The sequence below is a fragment of the Plodia interpunctella genome, chromosome 23 (genome assembly GCF_027563975.2).
Source record: "Plodia interpunctella isolate USDA-ARS_2022_Savannah chromosome 23, ilPloInte3.2, whole genome shotgun sequence".
NCBI lineage: Eukaryota > Metazoa > Arthropoda > Insecta > Lepidoptera > Pyralidae > Plodia > Plodia interpunctella.
Genome location: NC_071316.1, coordinates 5,780,904 through 5,803,630, shown reverse-complemented (window position 1 = coordinate 5,803,630; position 22,727 = coordinate 5,780,904). Strand labels below are relative to the sequence as shown.

General features: G+C 33.8%; 1 protein-coding gene across 19 annotated transcripts in view; it reads left to right on the top strand.

Moving 5' to 3' along the window:
* Positions 1–21,193, top strand: part of Cadps (Calcium-dependent secretion activator) — a 59,861-nt gene extending 38,668 nt beyond the window's left edge. For 4 of the 19 annotated variants that reach the window (XM_053762951.2, XM_053762936.2, XM_053762934.2 and 1 more), the window contains exons 12-35: positions 2,581–2,737; positions 2,991–3,112; positions 3,329–3,473; positions 3,798–3,904; positions 4,223–4,398; positions 4,715–4,735; positions 4,807–5,001; positions 5,366–5,502; positions 5,783–5,973; positions 7,258–7,278; positions 8,773–8,965; positions 9,230–9,377; positions 9,918–10,030; positions 10,796–10,834; positions 11,936–12,092; positions 12,349–12,490; positions 13,220–13,394; positions 14,448–14,582; positions 14,986–15,116; positions 16,098–16,206; positions 16,441–16,575; positions 17,308–17,441; positions 17,592–17,700; positions 18,069–21,193. In XM_053762951.2, the coding sequence (XP_053618926.1) occupies positions 2,581–2,737; positions 2,991–3,112; positions 3,329–3,473; positions 3,798–3,904; positions 4,223–4,398; positions 4,715–4,735; positions 4,807–5,001; positions 5,366–5,502; positions 5,783–5,973; positions 7,258–7,278; positions 8,773–8,965; positions 9,230–9,377; positions 9,918–10,030; positions 10,796–10,834; positions 11,936–12,092; positions 12,349–12,490; positions 13,220–13,394; positions 14,448–14,582; positions 14,986–15,116; positions 16,098–16,206; positions 16,441–16,575; positions 17,308–17,441; positions 17,592–17,700; positions 18,069–18,140 (3,064 nt within the window). In that variant the 3' untranslated portion in view covers positions 18,141–21,193. Of the gene's footprint in view, positions 1–1,354; positions 1,364–2,580; positions 2,738–2,990; positions 3,113–3,328; positions 3,474–3,797; positions 3,905–4,222; positions 4,399–4,714; positions 4,736–4,806; positions 5,002–5,365; positions 5,503–5,782; positions 5,974–7,257; positions 7,279–7,782; positions 7,795–8,204; positions 8,220–8,772; positions 8,966–9,229; positions 9,378–9,917; positions 10,031–10,795; positions 10,835–11,935; positions 12,093–12,348; positions 12,491–13,219; positions 13,395–14,447; positions 14,583–14,985; positions 15,117–16,097; positions 16,207–16,440; positions 16,576–17,307; positions 17,442–17,591; positions 17,701–18,068 lie in introns of all 19 variants that reach the window. The other 15 variants (XM_053762947.2, XM_053762946.2, XM_053762940.2 and 12 more) reach the window with 14 other exon arrangements.
* Positions 21,194–22,727: the final 1,534 nt, after the last annotated feature.

Here is a 22,727-nt window from a genome sequence, read left to right as displayed (position 1 = left end):
GACACTTTAAAAACTTGTAGTCTTACTATAAAAGGTATTAATGAAATTAAGATAAGAACCAGACAATGATCTCGCGTAACCAAAAATCCATATGAACGTCAAAGATATTAATGCTCTCGTGTCTTCTCCTTTATTTTTAACCCTTCGATCCTGGAGATAATAAAAACAATTATGCAGCACAAGAATCGCGTTAGATCGGGCCGCGCTTATCTTATATGAACGAATCAAATAATTTCGTTTAGAGTTTTCTCTGTCTATGTGAATTAATCAATTTAATAAGTCAAGACAATATTCACATAACTTAAATTTGTTTATACAGTAGTTATTTAAAATTTTAATTGTTTGTAGTAACACTAATGTTTATGTGTGTATTTGAATTTAATGACATTCCAGTAGTACTGCATATTTATAAAGTTCTATCCATCCCAATTAGATGTACGCTTTTGGTGTTAACTAAATTGTCAGAAATAACATTATCATTTGTAAAATCTAAATTATGATTAAGTTTATCTGTGTCTGTGTTAATGTAAATGTTTACTTCAGTCTCACTACCTACTTGATTGAAATCTGTATGATTTTTGAAGATTTCTTACAAGTAAATTCATTTCATTGAATGTGGTCAATGTTTGATGTAATAAAATAAATACTAATTGGCTTTCAATGTGGCTCTAAATAGGTGCATTAAATTAAAATTGTAAGAGATTTGATAACTCAATGGAATTTTTTGTGACTTTGGGTCAATTTTAGTAGAAAACAACATAATTATACTTTTTATAATGTCCTGAAGACCATAGGGCCTACCATGAAATATACAAACTCGTAGCGTGTTAATAACGTACACATGCAGTCTCTTTTTCCCCGCATCGTGTACGCATTGTGTAAAAACGTGAGGACGCATGCAGTACAATGGTAGTCCCTCTTGTTGTTTTCTACGAGAATAATGACTTTTAACAAACAAACTTATAACAAAATCAAACTAACCTAATCTCATGTTCAAATTGTGTACGTTATTTATTTGAAACTTCCTGTCTGTTTATTTTTATAATATATTTCTGCGATCTGGATGTAGCGTCAATATATTAGTTACAGTGGTTCGATATTCCAAATCATCTTTAAGATCATCCATGTCACTAAACACATTATCAAAATTATTTTATTTAACAAAGTCTTCTCCATTTCAAATTAAATGGAAACCATTGTTTATTGGTTAGTGCCGATGTAATTTTATAATGATGATCATTCTTATACCACTAATCTTGAATGACCTTCATCCAGATTCACTGTCATTTTATATTTGATCGTTTCCATTTTGGTTTGTTTCTCTGTCCCTGGCACATACTGGATGGTAATGAAGGAAGTACAAGTAATGAGTACAAAATTGTTGATTTGCGCACGTGTCTTGTGTAGCAGGACCCCTGCCCACCCACATGGCCTGAAAATACTTAAAATATCGGATCCTAATGTTGTCACTGTTTTGACCACAGTAGATATTAGAACTACAGTAAATTAGCTAGCTAATACCGTAGCGCCAGTTAAAACATGTGGTCTCATTGCTAAAATTACAAATTTGACAACAGTGGACACAATAGCTTCTGTTACACCGCCCAACTAAGCTTCAAATAATTTTACAATCTTAGTAAATTTCATAATTCTAGTACAAGCTACAGTAACACATATAAGCAACATGGCTTAGAATTATAATAGCAATTTATTAATGTAGATTCCAATAGTTATCTTAAATTTCAACTAATTCTAGAACGTCAAGAGCTTTAATATCTTCAGAAGATTTGCTTTCAACGGATATATCACGCCTTCACTTTTAACATATTTTTTTTATAATTTTGTCTATTTTTCTTCATTATTTTTATACGTTTCACACGTTTAAAATAACATAAGTATTACGCTTTCAGCTTAAGTACTCAGCTTGTCGACATTAAACCAATATAAAGCTACTTATGCCACGGTTGTCATACAAAAATATTTTTTTTTTGTATTTCAACATACAGATATATTATTATTCTAATTATTCACAATCACCCTATCTCAATCACATCAACACGCTATTGAATATACCTATCTGAGATCTGACTGTTGAAGATAAACAAATTTTGTAAATAAAAAGTAAAAAGAGATATTTTTTAATCATTACATCATTTTATTTTTGGTGTTCAGAAATCTTTGACAGTCAGCATCTTTAAAATAAATAGTATTTAGCAGAAACTTTGTAATATTTCCCTTTTTGCCATGCTTAATCATTCTTGGTATCGGTGATGGTTCCATTTTGTATGCCACCATGCATTGTTCCATGGGTTTGTGAATGTTGTCCTACTATCCTACTATGGGTCATTCCTCTCTGACTTGCTAATTGGGGTTTGTTTGTCCGTATTTTCAATTCATCTGTATAAATGTCTATCATAACATCAATATTTTAATGTCCTACAATTTGATCGTAATTAACATCAAATTCGAATACGTTGTGATGGTGTAAATTAATAAATTCATCTATAATTTTGGGCGCATGCCTTGTGTGATCAATAAATTGGAAAATTTTCGACATCTGGTGGTGGTTTTGGATATTAGACCAAACGCGGGACCAGACCCGGCTCCAAGGCTGAGTAAGCAGCTGTGTTTCAGATCGCAAGGGTCTCTTGCCAACAAGTTGACTGGTGAAGCCGACGGTGGTGACGTCGACACGCAACTCACGAAAATGGATGTAGTGTTAACTTTCCAGATTGAGGTAATTGCTTTTGTGCAAGTGATGGTTAGTATGACAATTGGCATAATCAAAATGCTAACGAATTATAAGACAAATAACAATTAAATAAATGGATGTATTGGAAGGAAGACCAATTGTAATAAATCATTATGTTAATTAATTGAATAGCATTTCAAATATGCAATTTATAATTACAAAATACTTATTCGTATTTTTGTTTTAACTAATATTGGAAAACTCATTTCAAATAACTTGTTCATTACTAAAATTATAGGTGGTAGTTATGGAAGTAAAAGGTCTGAAATCTCTAGCACCTAACAGAATAGTTTACTGTACGATGGAAGTGGAAGGGGGAGACAAATTACAAACGGATCAAGCTGAAGCATCTAAACCCATGTAAGTATAGCATAAATTCATCAACATTGATGTCATATCCAAACAATAAATCGCGTCCAAAGGCTATAGGCACTTAAATCAGGTAGGCAGCATGGCTGTTTACCTGCTTGGTAATATAAAAAATATGACTGAGAAAGAACTGGTCTATTTTTTGTTAGCTCAGAACACAAACGCTGACGATATCTTATAAGTGTTTGACTCTAATCATGTTGTCAGGTGGGATACCCAAGGTGACTTCAGCACCACACAACCCCTTCCAGCCGTCAAAGTCAAACTGTATACTGAAAACCCTGGTATGCTCGCGTTAGAAGACAAAGAATTAGGCAAAGTCGTTTTAAGGCCTACACCTTTATCTAGTAAGGTAAATGAAGCAGAAACTAACAGTACTAAGATACATATATTATATTATTACTAAATTGAGTGATCATCTCTATTTTTGCAGTTTTAAAAAAACATTGCTGCATTTTTTTTTAAGTTTTGAAATTAATTTGTGCAGTCAGATAAACTTCACAAGCCTCTAATTGAACAGCTTTATAGCCTAACTTCAATTTTGTAATCTTATAGATTAACAAGCATTGAAACTAAGCATTTATCTAAAAGATTAAGTTATGTTACGTAGTTATACATATTTCAACCATACTTATTATGATTAATCTTAAAGACATTATAATTAACATATTTGCAGGCACCTGAATGGCATCGCATGAACGTACCCAAGAACCTGCCAGATCAAGATTTGAGAATCAAGATAGCATGTCGAATGGACAAGCCATTGAACATGAAGCACTGCGGGTAAAGATCCTAAAAAGTGACTTCTATCATATTAAAAGCATCATATATGGAGTAAAATACTTTTATGTTCAGTATCATAGACTGAGCATAAAAAGTCCCCAATTATTAAAATATCACCCTGTATAATATCAGGCTAATTAGAATTGAAGTAAAAAGTTTAGGTCTTAATTACGGTTCTCGCACCGATCAATCCAGTATTTAAAATTCATCTAGGACTTTCTCAGCCTTTGGAATACTGTTATCAAATTGTCGGAAATTTCCAGACAGCAATTTCTGGAAGAGGAGAAAATAAATTAATTCCTAATTTCATTTTTCTAGCTACCTCCACGTGATCGGCAAGAACGTGTGGCGGAAGTGGAAGCGTCGGTACATGGTTCTGGTCCAGGTCAGCCAGTACACCTTCGCATTGTGTTCATACAAAGACAAGAAGTCAGAGCCGGCGGAGATGATGCAGCTAGACGGGTTCACTGTAGATTATATAGAGTTGGCTAGCGGTAGGTTAATAACTAATATATTTTACTTTAAAGTCAAAAACGATGGCATATCATGTTAATTAGCTCCATTGCATCAAGAATAAAGTTCAATATCTGAAGTTTCAATATTTTTCTCCTTTATGTGCTGGAATGTTGGCCGTTAGCTCTTTAAATTTAGTCTTATCCAGAGCTAGCCTGAATAATTGTTCGACTGTGTTTCTCTCTGAAGTTTTTGAGCCAAGACATAAACCATAAACCGCTAGAGACCACGAGGTCAATTTAATTAAATTGTGATAAACTGAGGGTCGAAACCAATTATTATTTCTTTTGTTTCCAGCGCAACTCATCGTCGGGCAAGGTGAGATTCTTCACATCAAATATCAAAAGCATTAATACGACGTTTTACTTGTCACACGTAACATAAAAAAGGTAAAAAACATTTTACAGAATTGGAGGGGGCCAAGTATTTCATGAATGCAGTACGGGATGGAGAATCAGTGTTGATGGGGGTGACTGATGAGAATGAATGTCATTTGTGGGTGATGGCACTGTATAGAGCTACTGGGCAGAGTCACAAGCCTACTCCACCGACAACATCAGATACGCATATTAAAATTATGGGAGGTTAGTTACATTGATGTTTTCTATGTTAAATAAAACTTGCTCAAATTATATTGTAAATATTAATAAATTAACAGTAGACTTGGTCAAAGCTTATTATCACATATACGTTTTTTTTTTTTCAAATCAAAAACGGCTTGTGAAAAAGTATAGATGTTGTACCAATATCTTTGCATTGGGGATAGAAATAACAAATACAATATATTTACAGCCAAACATACCAATCAAGAAAGTCTTTTGAAAATCTCTGGTCTACCTAGATGATGTGATGATGTGATGTTGTACACGGACCGGTAGAATGAAAGAAATGGAGAGGATTACCTGATTTATTTAAATCTTCTTCTTCAAAAAGTCAATAATATTTCAGATGCGGACAAAGCTCGCAAGCATGGTATGGAGGACTACATTCAAGCTGATCCCTGCCAGTTTGACCATCATCTACTCTTCTGTATGTTGCAATCGCAAACTCTGAAATATCGCCTGCAAGATCCGTACTGTTCACTGGTATGAAATAGTTAACAATTCTTAAGGCAGCAGTAGTAAGTAGGTATACATTAGAAAAAGTATCAGTATTATTAATATCAGAAACTAAAAATCTTAAAGAGCATTCTCTTTTCAATATTCAAGTGGAACTTTTGCATTGGCCAAGGCAAGTTTCATTTGATATACAGCTGATATTTTAAAACGATCTTAATTTTTAAATACCTATCTAATATACTCAGTAAATAAAATTGCTGTGTCACTTTCCACTAATATTCTAAACTTTTAACACTTTTGATTTCAGGGCTGGTTCTCTCCCGGGCAAGTATTTGTCCTAGACGAATACTGCGCTAGGTACGGAGTGAGAGGATGCTATCGCCACCTTTGTTACCTCTCCGATCTTCTAGATGTAGCAGAAAGCGGTCAACAGACAGTTGATCCGACATTGATGCATTATTCTTTTGCTTTCTGCGCGAGTCATGTGCATGGAAACAGGTGAGTGGATTTTAAACAATATTTTTTTGATGTGGTAGAGATCCCTGGTGATGTAATTAAGGTTAAATTTAAAGTTTATCGACTCAATGATCGATTTAAACATAGTCCAGAAATAAGTTGCATAAAATAGATCGACATTGATCATGATTGAATTAAATTAACTTTGACATCCGCCGGAAAATTTAAAAGAGAATTAGAACTAATATTAAAGTAAGTATGTATTCAAAAGCATGAAGTGTAAAAAACAAAATAAGGCCAAAACGACGAAGCCCATAGATATTTATTGTGAAAAGAATAGATATTTTAGATTAGAACAATAAATGTGACCCCTCACGGCTCGAGCCCAAGATTTATATACACAAATAAGTAAGACACTATTCAATTTTAATGTAAGTAAGTATGTATGTACTTTTGTAAAATATATCATAGATCTGTGTTAGAGTTGGTGTACTTAAAAGAAGCATCTATGACCCTTTAATGTTTGTATATCATTCGGTGTTTAGATGGTTAGTAATGTGACTATGTTTGATCATAAAAAATAAATTTTAAATAAGTATTAAATTAATAACCCCATGTGTTTTACTTCATGTCTAATAAATATTCATATTTTGCATACAATAAACAAAAGAGACTATAGAACATAAAGACGCATGCACATCTTACATAGTCACAATTTGTGAACACACGCCAATTGCTGCTACACTAACATGCAGTGCTGCTTCCCTTACTGAAACTATTAGAGGCCCTACAACTGTTCAACTTATCCTATCTACCACAGTACCTACGGTTGTGCTTACTAACTCTCGACCTTGCTTCACTTGACTAATACTTTTCTATCTCCGGGTTTGTGGAGTCAGCAGTTCTCGAGACAAATTATTTTTTTTTTCAAATTGAACTGGCGAAGAAAGTAACTTATTAAAGTGGACACTTTTAGTAAAATAAATAATATAAAATGATATAGGTAGTATCGAAAATAAAAATAATACTAATATTATATCTACGTATCATAATATGTGTCAGACTTACCCTAAAGAAACTACGCTAAAACAATTTATAAATTTGGTTCATATACTATAACTTCCTCAAGGAAAATATTCAGAATACTATTTCGACCAAAAGGAGCAAATTTCTACAAATTTGTATATGAATATGTTGCGACAGTCCTAGCAAAAGCAGCGAACAAAAATATATCGGACATTTAAACTACTATACTCTTCACAAAAAATATTATGTTAATATCCATGAATTAAAATATGCGTTAATAAAACTTATTCGTTTTTAAAGCGCTGAAGAAGGCAGTTCCGGGTATGATATTAAGTATTCATATAACATTTTACAGCTAGATATTACCATGATACATAAAACACGCTTAAACTCAAAAGGATTTCACTGTAGGATTGATCTCAACAGTAGCTTATTTATAAACACATTTAATAACTCATTTTTCTAGCTAATTATGTAGGTACAAATTATTACAAGTAAAGAAAGAGTATAGAAAAATTTTATGCTTTAATTTTCATTAAATATTATTCATACATAATATTATTATATACATTTTTATTTTTATTACCGATAACTAATTAATTAGATATGATAATAATCGCTTTGAAAGGTATATATACTATAATTAATTTAGTAAAATTTAGGAATAACCTTTTTTTTTTATCGCTAAACTTTTCGCTCGATCCATTTATTTTAAATATACGTTCATAATAGGCTTTTTGTATTTTTAAGCTATTTTTGTACATGTAAATGATTACGTAAACTTGAAATATCATAATTAATTGAAATATTTTTATTTCTCAATAGCACTGGAGAAGGGTATGAATCAATTTTAAACCATTTCTTTTTGTAGTTATTTAGGTCCCACCTTGAAAACCTTATTAAAATGAAAATTAATTTTTTCAACAATTATAAGCTTTATAGTTTTAATAAAAGAAGCGCGGCATCATGATTTTGTTAATTTTTAAAATTCTTCCTTTTTTGTTTTCGGATTATCAAAGCTATATTAACGCACAACGCATAATAAATTAAAGCTTCTCAAACCATCGAAAACGCTAGTTTAAAATATAAATATAAGACATTACTAGCTTATTTAGATAAAATAAGTAGATTTATAGAAAATATATACTTATGTATATAAATACTTACGTAGTAGCTAGTATACAGTATGTTTTTAAATGTTAAAAACAAAAAGGAAATTAATCAAATATTTTCTCGTTTACAAAAAGCACCGGCGAAGGCGGGTACGGATTCATATTGATATTTTTTTATTAAATATAATAAAATATAGTAATGTAATTAGAATTATTCTATATTTTGCTTACTTTAAATGAAAATAATACAACATTTAAATTTTAAGTAACATCGTAATTATATTAATAAAAGAAAGCCACACAATGCTTTATTAAAACAAAATTGCTTGAAATTCAGAGCTTAAATATTAATAAGTATTAGTAGGTTTTACTAGTTAGTAAACAGCTATTACATAAATTATTATTGCCAATATTTAATGAATAGTATAGAATCATGCCACGATTAAAACTTTAAGGCTCTTAAAATATTCATTATAGGTAGGTGCTGTCTTCAAAACTAATCACAAATAGAAAATTTATATTATATATATGTACTAACAAATCGTATTACTTTCATACAACAAGATCATTACAATGTAGCTTGGCCTACCGAATTACAAAATAGTACAAACGCTAGTAAAACAGTAATAGTAGACGGAATAGGTTGCCTGAGAAGCCGTAGACTGCTAATTTCACTGCCTTTATCCTGCTTGTGCCCTACTAGAGTAAGTTCCACGGTGGAGGTCGTTCACAGTACCGCGACCTTGCCTGGCAGGCCAGACGGAGTGGGCAGCATCACGGTGCAGGAGAAGGAGAAGTTTGCCGAGATCAAGGAGAGGCTGAAGACGCTGCTGCAGCATCAGATCACGAACTTCAGATACGCGTTCCCGTTTGGACGGCCTGAAGGCGCTTTGAAGGTATTGGATACTACAAAAAAATTTTTGAACAATGTCTAAAGTTTGTTTTACTTTATGAATACCTGCATATGGCGCAGTGTTCAAAATTTGAAATAAATAATTGGTTTTCTTTTTATTATTTTACTTATTCGTAAATATCCCCATAATTAAATATCTACATTTAATCTTTATTTTCATTTGTTTGTTCTTCTTCTACTTCTATCGCTAAATATAATATTTAAATAAAATGACTTCAGTTTATTAATGAAAAAATTTTCAATATAGGCAACACTGTCACTGTTAGAACGGGTGTTAATGAAGGACGTGGCGACTCCAGTGGCTCCCGAAGAAGTCAGGGCGATGATACAGACAAGCCTCGAAAACGCGGCTTTACTGAACTACACACAGCTTAGTCAGAAAGCTAATATTGAAGGTAATTCACGGATTATTATTGAAGAAGTATAACTTAAGTTTGTTGTTGAAATACGAAACAATTACTTTAAAAATTTAGGTTAAGTTATTCATCCATAAATTCCGAACCTCTGAAATCCAAAAGTAGACATTAACATGGCTGATGACGATGAATCGAATTATAATCTACTAATCTGGTGTTCTGATGATATTGTCCACATTGCAAGAAGAGACGAATGCCCTTTCCAAGGGACCATATGAAAATCTATAGCTATGCTTATAAATATATGCTATGCTTCTATATCAGATGGTGCAAAAGTAAATCTTGTAGTTATGATAATAAAATTCATCAAGTTTATTCTTGTAATGTCTAATTTAGTCTAATAAAAGGTTTGCTGAAACCGAAAGAAACTGCATTTGCAATAAGTCCGCCTTAGCGCTCGTATAGATTGCTTAAAATGCTGCAATTTATTTATTCCCTTTCTGGCGATGAGTGAGTTAACCTGAAAGCGTTGACCTGTCAATATTAAAAACTCCATTCAAATCCGAAGTTTTTCTACAGAGGATTTAAGAGGCGAAACGATGGTGACGCCTTCGAAGAAACTGGAAGATCTGACTCATTTAGCGGAGCTGTGTGTTGATCTACTTCAGCAAAACGAAGAACACTATGCTGAGGTACAATAGAAGCTTGTGATTTTGGATTGTGAACCTTTACATTTGAACCATAATGTCAAAGATAAAAATTAAAAAAAATAAATATATATGTAAAAGTAAATTTGTTGTGAATTGACAAAAGAGAACGTTAACTCGTCATCAATAAATATGAATGGTCAGAATTAGAAAGGTAGGTACGTAAATAGGTGATACAAAATTTAAATGTTATGGTTCAAATAATTTGCTCAATATATGTCTGTCATACCCTAGATGTCGTGGTTTCCAACGGCGAAACATTTTGAGGATCGCTCAATGAAATGCCTTGAAATGCTTTGCCTAAGTCAGTGTTCACTGGAAATAGCACCCTACTCTCCTGTCGCTATTAGTGTGGGGAATGAAAAGGCATTAAGTATATCATTATTTTCTACAATAATAATGTGATGACAATATGGAAAACTTGGGGAAGACCAAAGAAATTGCATGGGTTGTCATATTCCTAATTAGTTTTTGTCTTAACCATATTTTCATTACAATTACCTAGTATACCACGGACGAATCAAATCTTTCCACCAAACGAATTAATATTTTCATCTCCGTTCGTTGTTTCGTTGTATACTTAATAAAATTAACAAAAATATTTTATTTCCTGATATACTTATATATATTTATGTCGCTTCGTCGCCAAGTGAATGGTATTCTAGTGGGACTTCTGTTCACTTGTTGACGCTTAATGTAATGCAATATCTAACTTCTATTCCACCTCTATTTTATATTTTCTCTCCGCAGGTTTATAACACAAAACCGGATTCTAGCGGGCAACCAAATGTAACTACTCATAAATTGACTAATTGCTCGGCTGATCGAATCACTTGTCAATCGTTATTCACTTGATCTTGATCATACTTCACTTTGATTGGTTTGGATCACGATTCTTTGTCGGGAGTAGACGAAAGACAATGTCTTAGTTCGACACTCGCTTGGCCAAAGCTTAGTTGTTTCCATAGAATGAAAAGTCAAAATGCATGGATTTCAATAAAATATAGAAAAATTTTAGTCTTGCATTGAAAACTGTGGTTCAACCTTTTCATTATAGGCTTGGAAATCCAAATTTTTTTGTAAAAAATGATCGTGTTAATACTAATTGGCAGGGTGTTTTCGGCAAACGTCTGCAATGAAAAGTGTTTATATGTATATTTTTATCTATACAATAAAATATAAAAAGTCACATACAACACTATAGTACAATACTCAGTTCAGAACAATTAGGACCAAAACACATAAGCACATTATACAGTTTTATTGCTTTAAGTAGAATAATCTAATTGATTTAGTATGAACATGCTTTTGGTCGAACAATCAATGTGCTTAATTCATTGGAATGAAAATTGAAATCATGTGTTTCATCGACATCGTTTGATTTGGCACTAAAATCATAATCAATAATGTTATCCACAATATTTTCCTCTTTAGCTTTATCAGCCATAACTAATGTAAGGTAGATAGAATCGGCTTTACACCTCGTATTTTCTATGCATGTAGTTTTATTAATAATATTTACTCTGGTTATTTTCGTGGGAATATTAACATTTGTCAAAGCATAAGTGGGATCAAACTCATTGTATTGTCATTGTCTAATACATTAATTAATCTAAATTGCCTACTTACAATCGGATCCTAAAATATATTTTGACAAATAACTTAACAGTAAGTACAAATTTTACTGAGGTATATTTTTATTCTTTTTACACTTCAGATAAATCACTATCATTAACTTGAGTCCAACAAACTAAAAATCATTATGAATGACCCTAAAAATATCACGTTTTAAATCATCAAATAAGTCCTAAATTACACTGACAGTTTTAAAATTCTTAAATTGATCGTAACCATTCTTCTAATCTGTCTGAAAGAGTGGATCTTTTGCAGGCGTTCGCGTGGTTCTCGGAACTGCTCGTGGAACATGCTGAAATCTTCTGGGCGCTGTTTGGTGTCGACATGGACAGGGTCCTGGCTGAACAGCCTCCGGACACTTGGGACTCTTTCCCGCTGTTCCAGATTTTGAATGATTATTTAAGAACAGACGGTAGGTAGTTAAACCACCTATCTAGGAATTATAAGTATAAACAAAAATCTATAAACTCAGCTACGCAATGCAACCTCTGCAGCGGGAAATTACTTACTTTTCAAAATTATTATTATAATGTATATTTACTCTTTAATACATATACACTAGTACATTTCCTTCTTTTCAGTTTTCGCTATAAATTTAAAGAAATCGATTTTAGACGTGATGGTGGCGCTAATGTGCAACCAGTCAAGAAAAAAATTTTGGTTTACAGAAAACCTCAAAGGTGGACGGTTCCATGAGCATCTGCGAGACACGTTTGCACCCCTGGTGGTGCGGTATGTGGACCTGATGGAGTCTTCGATAGCACAGTCCTTGCATAAAGGGTTCGAGAAGGAACGGTGGGAGATCAAAGGGTAAGGCCTTTTTCTGGTAAATCTCGACTCTGTCTCATGTCCTAATATTTTAAATTGAAAATAGTATTAGGAGAGTCGACAGGAATCAACAGGATTGAAAAACTGCTTCGCTTGGCGATGGACAGAGAGTTGTGAAGTTGACGGCTAGCTTTCAGTAATTGAGAAACACTGTAAGAAGAATGAATGGAAAAGAGAGTAGCCGATACCCATAATTGGGACAAACACGAATGTTTTGTTAAATGTCAGAGTCGATGTCAATTTATGCTATTATTAGTGGTTATTGCTGCCTTCATAAAAATAAATGATAATTCCTTGCTTGTAACGAATATTATTGACTGTAAATTCGAAGTCCTCACGCTCCCTTCACGATCTACCAAAAGGTCTTGAATTTTTTATTTATTTATTCATACTGGAAAAATTAACTGTTTCCTTTAGAAATGCACATGGGCGACCCCGCGAGTAAAAGCTACTATCCATTCTTATCCTTCCTTACATTCATAAGTCCTCTGCCGCGTCTGTCTGTCTGACTATTGGCGATAAACTCAAAAACTACTGCACTGTATTTCATGCTGTTTTCACCAATAAATAATGTGACTCCTGAGGAAAGTTTAGGCGTATAATTTATTGTTTTGACCCGTGCGAAAGCGGGACGGGCCGCTGGTAATATCATGTAGGTATGTGACAATGTGTTTGTCTTCTAGAATATAAAAAAGAGTTTATGTTCTACAGTAATGGTTGTTCAACCAGCGAGGAGTTGTTCTGGAAGCTGGACGCGCTGCAGTGCTTCATCAGGGACCTGCATTGGCCTGAGCCAGAATTCCGCTCGCACTTGGAACAGAGGCTCAAGCTGATGGCCAGTGATATGATGGAGACTTGTATACAGAGAACCGAGGCTTCTTTCCAGGTAAGTACTAATTTTTTTACACTATATAATTTCCTCTTAGCCCTGGGACCCTAGTAGAAGAACTTAGACATGGTTAGACTTGCCGTGCCCCCAGATGGGGAGAGACTGATGGGTTATGAGCAAAATAGGAATAAAATAGAGGTTTAGAACAACGCAGTAAATTATTTTATTTTCACAGAGCAAATCTACATACATTGTTGGCGACCATTTCTGAGAGAGAGAGAGAGAAAAACTATTTCTTTCTTCTTTACAACTGACAATGTCAGTAACATACAATGAGTATGAAGGTATTATATCTAGTTTAAACACTCTAACAGAGACTACCTACGATTGACATAGCTTTGGAAGAAATGTTATCGCGAAAAAAGGCGGCCATATTTAGCTAGCGATCCGGGACACTATACAATATTGTATAGTAATATATTTCCCGCCGTCCGTCAGTCACATCTGGCCGCCTTCTATTATCAAAATTTGGTCTAAAAATTACATCCAGAATGATATTCGGTCGGTTCCCAATCTCATTAGGGACCTCGCCCGTTGCTTAGGCTTCTTCATCAACGCTACGCTTCGAAATTTATCTAAACAACTGAAGGACTATCAGCTAGGCAACATATTGTGGCGACATCTACCACGCCACATGCACAAGCGGCGCAGATGTAAAAAGCCGACCAAACGCAACGAATAACAAGCCACACAAGTGATCCAGGACACTACGGACAGATGGCACGACGGTCGACTCACTATGGACCGCTAACAAGCCTAGACCGCGCAGACAGTGCGTTTTCAATTGGAAGCATAAATACAACCTCCGACATGACACCGTCGCAGCCGTGCGGTTCCCCGGCGCAACACCTAGCCTGGCGGGAAGATCTTCCCTTTGTGGCGGTCGAGCATAATCATCTAGCTCCCGCTACAATATAAACACATACTAGCACGTTACTAACATCACATGGGCATAACTAACGGGTAAAAAAAGAAAACGTGGTATGACACATTCTACGTGTTTTATGTTTCATGGTAGCACCCCTGGTAATAATCGTGTAAACCTTCCAGTCGTGGCTTAAGAAGAGCGTTACGTTCATGTCGACTGACTACATCCTACCGGCGGAGACGTGCGCGATGGTCAACGTGGCGCTGGACGCCAAGAACCAGGCGCTGAAGTTGTGTGCTGTCGAGGGCGTTGATATTGTAAGCGTTCTCAACTTTTTTCGTAAATATGCTGGGCTAAAGCCACATAAAGCACCTGTCCTAAAGTGCCAATGAATAATAAAGCATATGTAACATCAGGCAGATATATGTAGCGGCTACAGCTAAGCATAAATATAGTAGATTGAAATAGAAAGAGAATAGAAATAAATTTATTCAAAACATACCAATATACATCACAGAAAATGAACAAAATTGTTAATATTACAAAGGTACCAACGTCTGATAATGGCGTCTGTATGTAACAGTAAGTCTGGTACACTATATTTACCTATTAATTTTCGATCAGTAATGAAGTACACTTATTTATTCCCATGGGAAACTAAAAGGGGGACCAGGAATTCGAAACAATGTAGACATACGAGTACATTCTTTCCACTTTCAGTACCAATACCACGCTAAGATGGACGCGCAGATTGAGGCGTGTCTCCAAGCAATGGCTACTGGAATGACTACAAGATTGTCTGCGGTCCTGGAAGCAACGCTCGCAAAAATCGCTAGGTTTGATGAAGGAAGGTGAGTGAGCAAGACTACATTCTCTCTCTCGCTCATCTCAGTTGCATTCGAAGTTGTGACGCCGTGTCTGCAAGCCATAGCTACTGAGATGACTACAAGTTTATCAGAGGGGCTGTGCTGGAAGTCACGCTTGCAAAAATCGCCAGGTTTGATGAAGGAAGGTGAGTAACTAAGCAAATCTTAATTCTCCGTCTCTTTCTCATCTTCGCGAGTTGATAGCATTCGGAACTGTGACGCCGTGTCTGCAAGCCATAGCTACCCGGATGACCACAAGATTGTCGGCTGTGCTGGATGCTATGCTACCACGCTTGCAAAGATCGCCAGGTTTGAGGAAGGAAATAAAAAAATGTATATATTAAGACAAATCACACAGATTGAGCTAGCCCCAAAGTAAGTTCGAGACTTGTGTTATGGGATACTAACTCAACTATACTATATTTTATAACAAAGACATATATAGATAAACATCCAAGACCCGGGCCAACCAGAAAAAGATCATTTTCCATCATGACCCGACTGGGGATCGAACCCGGCACCTCTCGGTTCAGGGGCAAGAACTTTACAACTGCGCCACTGAGGTCGTCGAAGGAAGGCGAGCAAGTCTTTATTTTCATCTTATTTAGCGTGTTCAGGGCTGTGACGCCAAGTTCGGGGTCAGCGTAGAATAAACATTGAAATATGTTGATGATGGGTTGCGATTTTACAACATCCTAGTAATATTATAAATGCGAAAGGAATTTTTTTGTTTTCTCTTCATGCTGTATCTACTCAACCAATCTTCTTGAAAATTTGCATACATGTAGTTTGAAGTACAGAGGACATAGAGTACTTTTCATCCTGGAAAAAGAACTGTTCCCGTGGGAAATTAACGCGAGCGAAGCGCGCAGGCAAAAGCTTGTATCTATAGTTTTCTTTATTATATTAATTTGGATTGTTTTTTCGTGAAATTTTTTTCAATAGCAATTGATTAAACCGTTTCAGCTTGATCGGCTCCATCTTGACGATAGCTAACGTGTCCGGCTCCGGCAAGGACATCGGCCAGGGCTATGTCAACTTTATGAGGAACTCCATGGACCAAATCAGATCTAAGGTGATCTTCATCATCATTTATAGTTAAAATCAAGTGGTGGTGCAATCAATCAGGCTTAATATTAAGTTATATTAAGTTGAATGAATGAATGAATGAACGAACGAACGAATGAATTAACTAATTCATTAATTCATTCATCATTAATTAATTAATGCATTCAATGTTGTTTTTTTGCCAGACTGGCCAGTCACGACTGCGAAAAAAAAATAGCAAACATGTATAATATTGTCCCAGGTGACGGACGAGCTGTGGATCCTGCAGCTGTTCGAGCAGTGGTACGGCGCGCAGGCGGGGCAGCTGGACGCCTGGCTCGCCGAGCGGCCCGCGCTGCACGTGCACCAGGTCGCCTGTCTCTCCATCATACTCAAGGTCACACATTTATTTATTTATTTTTTTTCTATATCTTACATAGGTCTGTCAAGAAAATAAATGACGCCGCTATGTCCTCTCCTGTGGGCTGGCAACAGCTGCTACTGTTTGTTTGCTGGCAACGGCAATGTTTATCAACCAATCTTAGCCATTCTATTTGGTATTGCAAAGGTAAAAATTAGTTCGTATAAAATCTGTTTTCGCCACACACAGTTTCTTCACTTTTACAACTTTTCACTGACAAATAAGTAGTTAGTTATAATTACTTGATATAATGAGTTTGATTGGAACCCACTTAACTATTGGTTATTGATTATACTTGAATAAATAGTATTAAAAGTCATGTCCCCAGTGCCTCAAAACTTTAAGAAGTAAAATCTGTCACCGTTGACAGTTAACAATATAAAATATTGCCATACTGGGCCATTTTTTCCCATCTAATGAAAATAGACTGTCTATAAGAGGAGCTTATAATTAAGTACCCATTTATATCATAATTTGTAATTTATTAAGTAGGTTAGCTTTCGCCCGCGGCTCACGGAAGCAGTTATATCTCCGGGATTAAACTCCTATGTCCTTCTCCGTACTTCAAACGACATCTATGCAAAATTTCAATACAGAATTGGTTTAGCAGATAAATCGTGAAGAAGTAACAAACAAACAAACTTACTTTCGCATTTTATATTGAATGAATTTTACAACACACGGTTAACATAAAACATTTTTTGACAGAAAATGTACAGTGACTTCGAGTTGCAAGGCGTGATCGACGACAAGCTGAACTCGAAGGTGTACCAGAACGTAGCGGCGAGGATGCACACAGAGGAAGCAACATGCAGTCTACTACTGGCGCAACAGGACGCTGGGTAATCAAATTTCTTTATTTTCAACTTATTATATCCATTTAACTTCATTCTTTAGAATGTGCTTTAGAATTAAAAATAGTTACATTAAATCGTTGTGTACTTAATTAACTACCTAATAATAATACCTAACTATATTTTTCTTTTATCCAGCGGCGGTGATGACGGAGGCTCAGAAGAGGGATCCCGAACCGGAAAGTCCAAATTAGAGGCGCTGACAGAAGAAGCCAAGTTAGGAAATGTCACCGCTGTCGTAGGAAAGGTAATGTCGCGTTTTCATATCACAACATAATCTATTCTGTTAATCCCAACTAATATTATAAAATGCGAAATTAAGTTTGTTTGTTACCTCTTTACGGTCTATCTTGACGTCGTAGGTATCGTGATTTGCGGAAAACATGTATTCTATTATAGATGGCGTTAAATGTTAATAAAATAAGCTTTTCAATAAAAACACTAGATGGCGCTATGGATATTTTAGTTCAACTATCCCAATCCCATTTTAATATAAAGAAAAAGCTGTTCCCGAGGGCATTTAAGCAGGCAAAGCCGCGTAAACAGCTAAATAGGTACATAATATTATAATACTCTTTATTTTTAAATGTTTTAAACATGAACTGATGATTCCAGGTTGGCAATATCTTCGGCCGCGGCATTGGAGAGCTTTCAACGAAATTAGGTGGCCCATCGTCTTGGTTTTAGCGCATTACATGCCCAAAAAATTCACAAGTGTTTGTAAACATAACTTCCTTTGCATATATTGACGTACTGAGATGAGATTTCAAACTGCTTTTTGCTGCTGCATCTAAAACGCATTTTTAGCTGATAACAAATTATTCGTTAATGCTGCAGTATCAAAAAGCGTTTAACTATTCTGTGATGACGATAAAAACCTTCTTTTGCATTCGATTAAAATCTAGAATGTCCGCCATTTTGCATGTAAGAATTTAATTGTTACAAAATGGCGTTTATGCGCTATAATTATATAATATAAGTGGCCAGTTGATGCATAGCTTAGTGTGATTACTTAGAGTAAACAAGGTCTAGATTTTATTTTATAAAGGCTTTATGTACAGTTAATATCATCATTCGTTTATTGGAGCAAATAACGTGGAATAGATGTTAAGAGTAGTATTTGATAACACGATTATTTATAATGAAAAACATTATATATGAGTGCATACATAAACATAATGCTACAATAAGAAAACATATCGCTTTGGCAAAATTATTTCATGTGTTATAAAATTAATGCCATTGATATATTTATTTACAAATAAATTATATTGAATGGAGTCAGGTTGAAATGCGAGTGTGAGAAAAAGATGTTTTATTATTATTTATAATAGTTACCTACTTTAAATAAATTTACGTTAAACTTTCTATAAACTGTTGTTCGGGAAAGCGTTTGTTTTGTGTGACACTATTCATATTCACCTCCATAAAGAGTGACATAGCACATAGACTTAAAAAGTGCAGAATTTTTAATGCATCTCTTTCTATTTACCTATAACTTCAGAAACAGTATTTTTCTAATTAATGATAAATCCACTATTAAACATCGGTTGATTTGTCGAATTAAAACTCGAAATCTTCTGAAGTTTTTGTGTTTTTATAAAAACAAATATGGCGCCAAATATTTATTTTTTGAACGTCTATGTTGCCAGTAAATATCACCCTTATTTAGGGGAAAGGTTAATTGTTTTTATAAAAATGCATGATAAATTAGCCACTTTGCTGTAGTATAATTCTCTATTTATATTTTGATTCTCTGTAGATTCTAATAACGATCTAGTGACTTTTACCTTGACTAGTCGTCAAAATAATAAACTATTTATAAAAACTACTATATTATAGTTATATTTGTTAACAAAATAATATTCTTCTACGCTAAACACCTTACAAATTTTTGAACTAGAAAAATTTAAAATCCTTAGATAAAACTTTAATGAATAAAATAGCGTATAGACGCTACGCTGAGTCGCCTTAAATTGTCTTGTTGAGAACGGCTTAAAAAATAGACCTCAAACTGTTACTACGAACTCTTCTAAATGTATATTATTCACAATAAATACCTTTAATATCATTTTCACATTTTTTGGCTTGTTGAAACCTGTAAAGAGTTTTATAGCTCAAGTAATGTTCTGGCTTAACATAAAAATAAGTCGCTAGCTCACTGTCAAATTTTATTGATTTGTTAACACTGGTCATCGAATTACTAAGTTTACAATTTAAATAGCGTTGCCACTATTTTTCATACTCACGAGGATACTGAATGTATTAAAAATATATATATATATATAATCATGTATAACGTCACAATAGGACAGTAATGGAATGGCACAGTATGTAACGTAAAGAAAAAGTAATGTAGTGCTCACGTATCATAAATAGTTAATAGATGTCATATGTTATTCAAATAATTAACAAAAAAGTATCGGCAATTTTAATACGCAGTTTTTTAAGTGTTTTGTAAGCATAGTTGTATTTTTTCATACATGAAAATCACCAATTCACAAATACCTAACATGTTTTTGTTGTACGGAACCACGATTAGTTATTACATAATTATTATTTTTTAATTCTTTTTTATTTAACGAGATTTATTTTTATGTATAGTTCATAAAATATGAATAAACGATGCAATTAGTTCACACGATTGTAAATTAACGCTGTTACTATGATATAATATTCAATATTAGACGTTAATTGGACGTTTTAAATAAGAATTCACAATTTCAATTTCAAAGACATACGATGTGGAATTGTAAGAATTTGCCTTTACTTTAACTTCTAAATACTCAGGTATTAGAAAAAAGTAAAATTGTGCATGATTACTCTTTATTTGTGTATTAATTTTATGTTAACCGCGTAAATATAAACCTTATTTTTTTCTATCGATTTTTTTTTCAAAGCCGCGAAAGAAAAAAGGAAAAAAAAATACAATAAGGATCTGCCTACTGCCTACACTACTCCTAATAGGTAGTGATAAAACGCAACGCTCCGAATATAATCATAAATTGTTCTAATATTCACGGAAAATTACAGTCATGTGAACTTAATCTAACTTTATACATAATCATTATCGCATTAATTGATCACATTTTTTTTGGGTATCGTGCTCAATCGAATGAAAACGACAGTTTTGTAGTGTTTAAGAGCATTATGATCTGACTGAAGTAAATACATAGATTGCTTGTATGATTTTGCTAAGAGGGAAACTCACAGTGGTATGGTAAATGATTACATCGACGTTCAAAATTAGTCGTAGATTATAGATCTACAAAAAAAAAGTACTTATTTAACAAAACAAAATCGTAGTTTAAACTTCAAATATTTGAATAATTATAATAAAATATTATAATAGACAGGTCTTGCCAGCGGAAATTAATTCAATATTATACTTAAATTAACTAACGTTCACTTTTGATTTCACACTTTCAGTTCTTGTGAAATTAGAAATTCATTTTGAATTTATTTAAGCAATACTTATATGACTTTACTTACCTTCAAATGGGAAATAAAAAATAGTATAAATGCTGGATTATAAAAATATATCATTAAGCAGTTGCGCGTACACCTGTGTGCCTGTGACAATCATGACTACATTATACAACAATGACCGTGATTCAAATTATATGTGAATGTGAATGAAAGCCCCTGTGAGTTTCTTTAGATGCTTGGGGAGCCGTCGAGTGTATCGCGAATGTAATGGGATACAATAAAATATTTACAATAAAAATGTTTACTGTTCCTATGCTGTTTTATTTTAATAAAGGATCTAACTGCCCGTTTCTTATTTAGAAAATGCTAAATATAACCTGATGAATGAAGCGGTGGTGGTGTAATGGTTAAGACGCCCGCCTGTGGATCGAAAGATCCCAGGTTCGAATCCTACCTGTGCCACATGAGTTTGTATACCAATCTGACTCGTGTATAGTAGTTTTCATAGACCACCAATTGCTTCCGGTGAAGGAAAATATCGTGAGGAAACCTGCACACCTACTATATAACCTACTACATAACTGAAAATGATGTAGTACTTTCGGTACGAAGTATATTATTTTCAGTTATACTATACCTACGTACGTGGATCAGTAATCATTACTTTTTGTGTATGTTGACCATTTTGTTGTACCTATTTGTGTGGTTAGGTTTGTCAGTACATAAAGAAATTTAAACAACTGAATAAGGTCATCCAATTAATACAAAAGCGAGAATTAAAAAAAAAGGTTGTACATAGTTATGTCACCTAGGTTATATTTTTATTTAGGTGATTTAGGTCATCGTTATACTAATACTATGATTACCTAGTACTGTTGTACTTCATAAGACCTTTCACTTTCACATATAATTTGAATACGGTCATTGTTGTATAATGTAGTCATGATTGATTTGCTTAATGATATATTTTTTTAATCCAGCATTTATACTAATTTTTATTTCCCATTTGAAGGTAAAACACGAAACTTGTTTATGTAAATAGAATTTCATTCATAAAAAAAAGAATCTTGATGGATTATTCGACACTGGAATCCGAAAGGGATGACTCAAACCTTTGACTCATTTCACAATCACGCACGTCTAAAGCGCTCAAAGAAATGCAGCTGCATACTTACCAGTTATTTCACACTGGCTTTAATGCATTGTAAGTATAATATATGAATAAATGTAATGATAAAATAAATCTTATATGTGTGAAATGTATTAGGAGAGAGGGTTTTTAGATAAAATATTATTAATCAAAAAACGTATTGAATTGTTATAAACATTTTTTAAAAAATTCAAAGTCCACTTTAAAGTCTAAATGTATTTTCATAATAAGAAGATATTTCATGCTGCAAAATGGTGGTGAATCTTCATTTTTATATCAAAACAACTGTACAAAATTATCTACAAATGATTTCGATATAAACAGCAATAATTTCCCACTTGCTCTGCGAATGTGATTACGACCGCTGCGGCCCGCAATACGTGCCAACAGGCATTTTTAAATATTTGACCTATTTTTAGTTGTCGCTAATAATAATTAGAAAAGGTAGGTAACGTGAACCTTTCAGCTGGCAAAGAATTCCGAGAGAAGTGTAAAAGCTCGGGGATATTTAATTATTTGCAATGGCAATCTTGAGTACAAAATCCTACGCCAAGCTTGTTTATTAGTTTTGAATTAATTTCCTTCTAGGTTTTCTTTAATTAACACTATATATCTCATTTCCGACTTATAACATATTAATTTCATCCTGAAAACTTGTTTTACTACCACGGGAATATTAAATTATTGACGGGGTA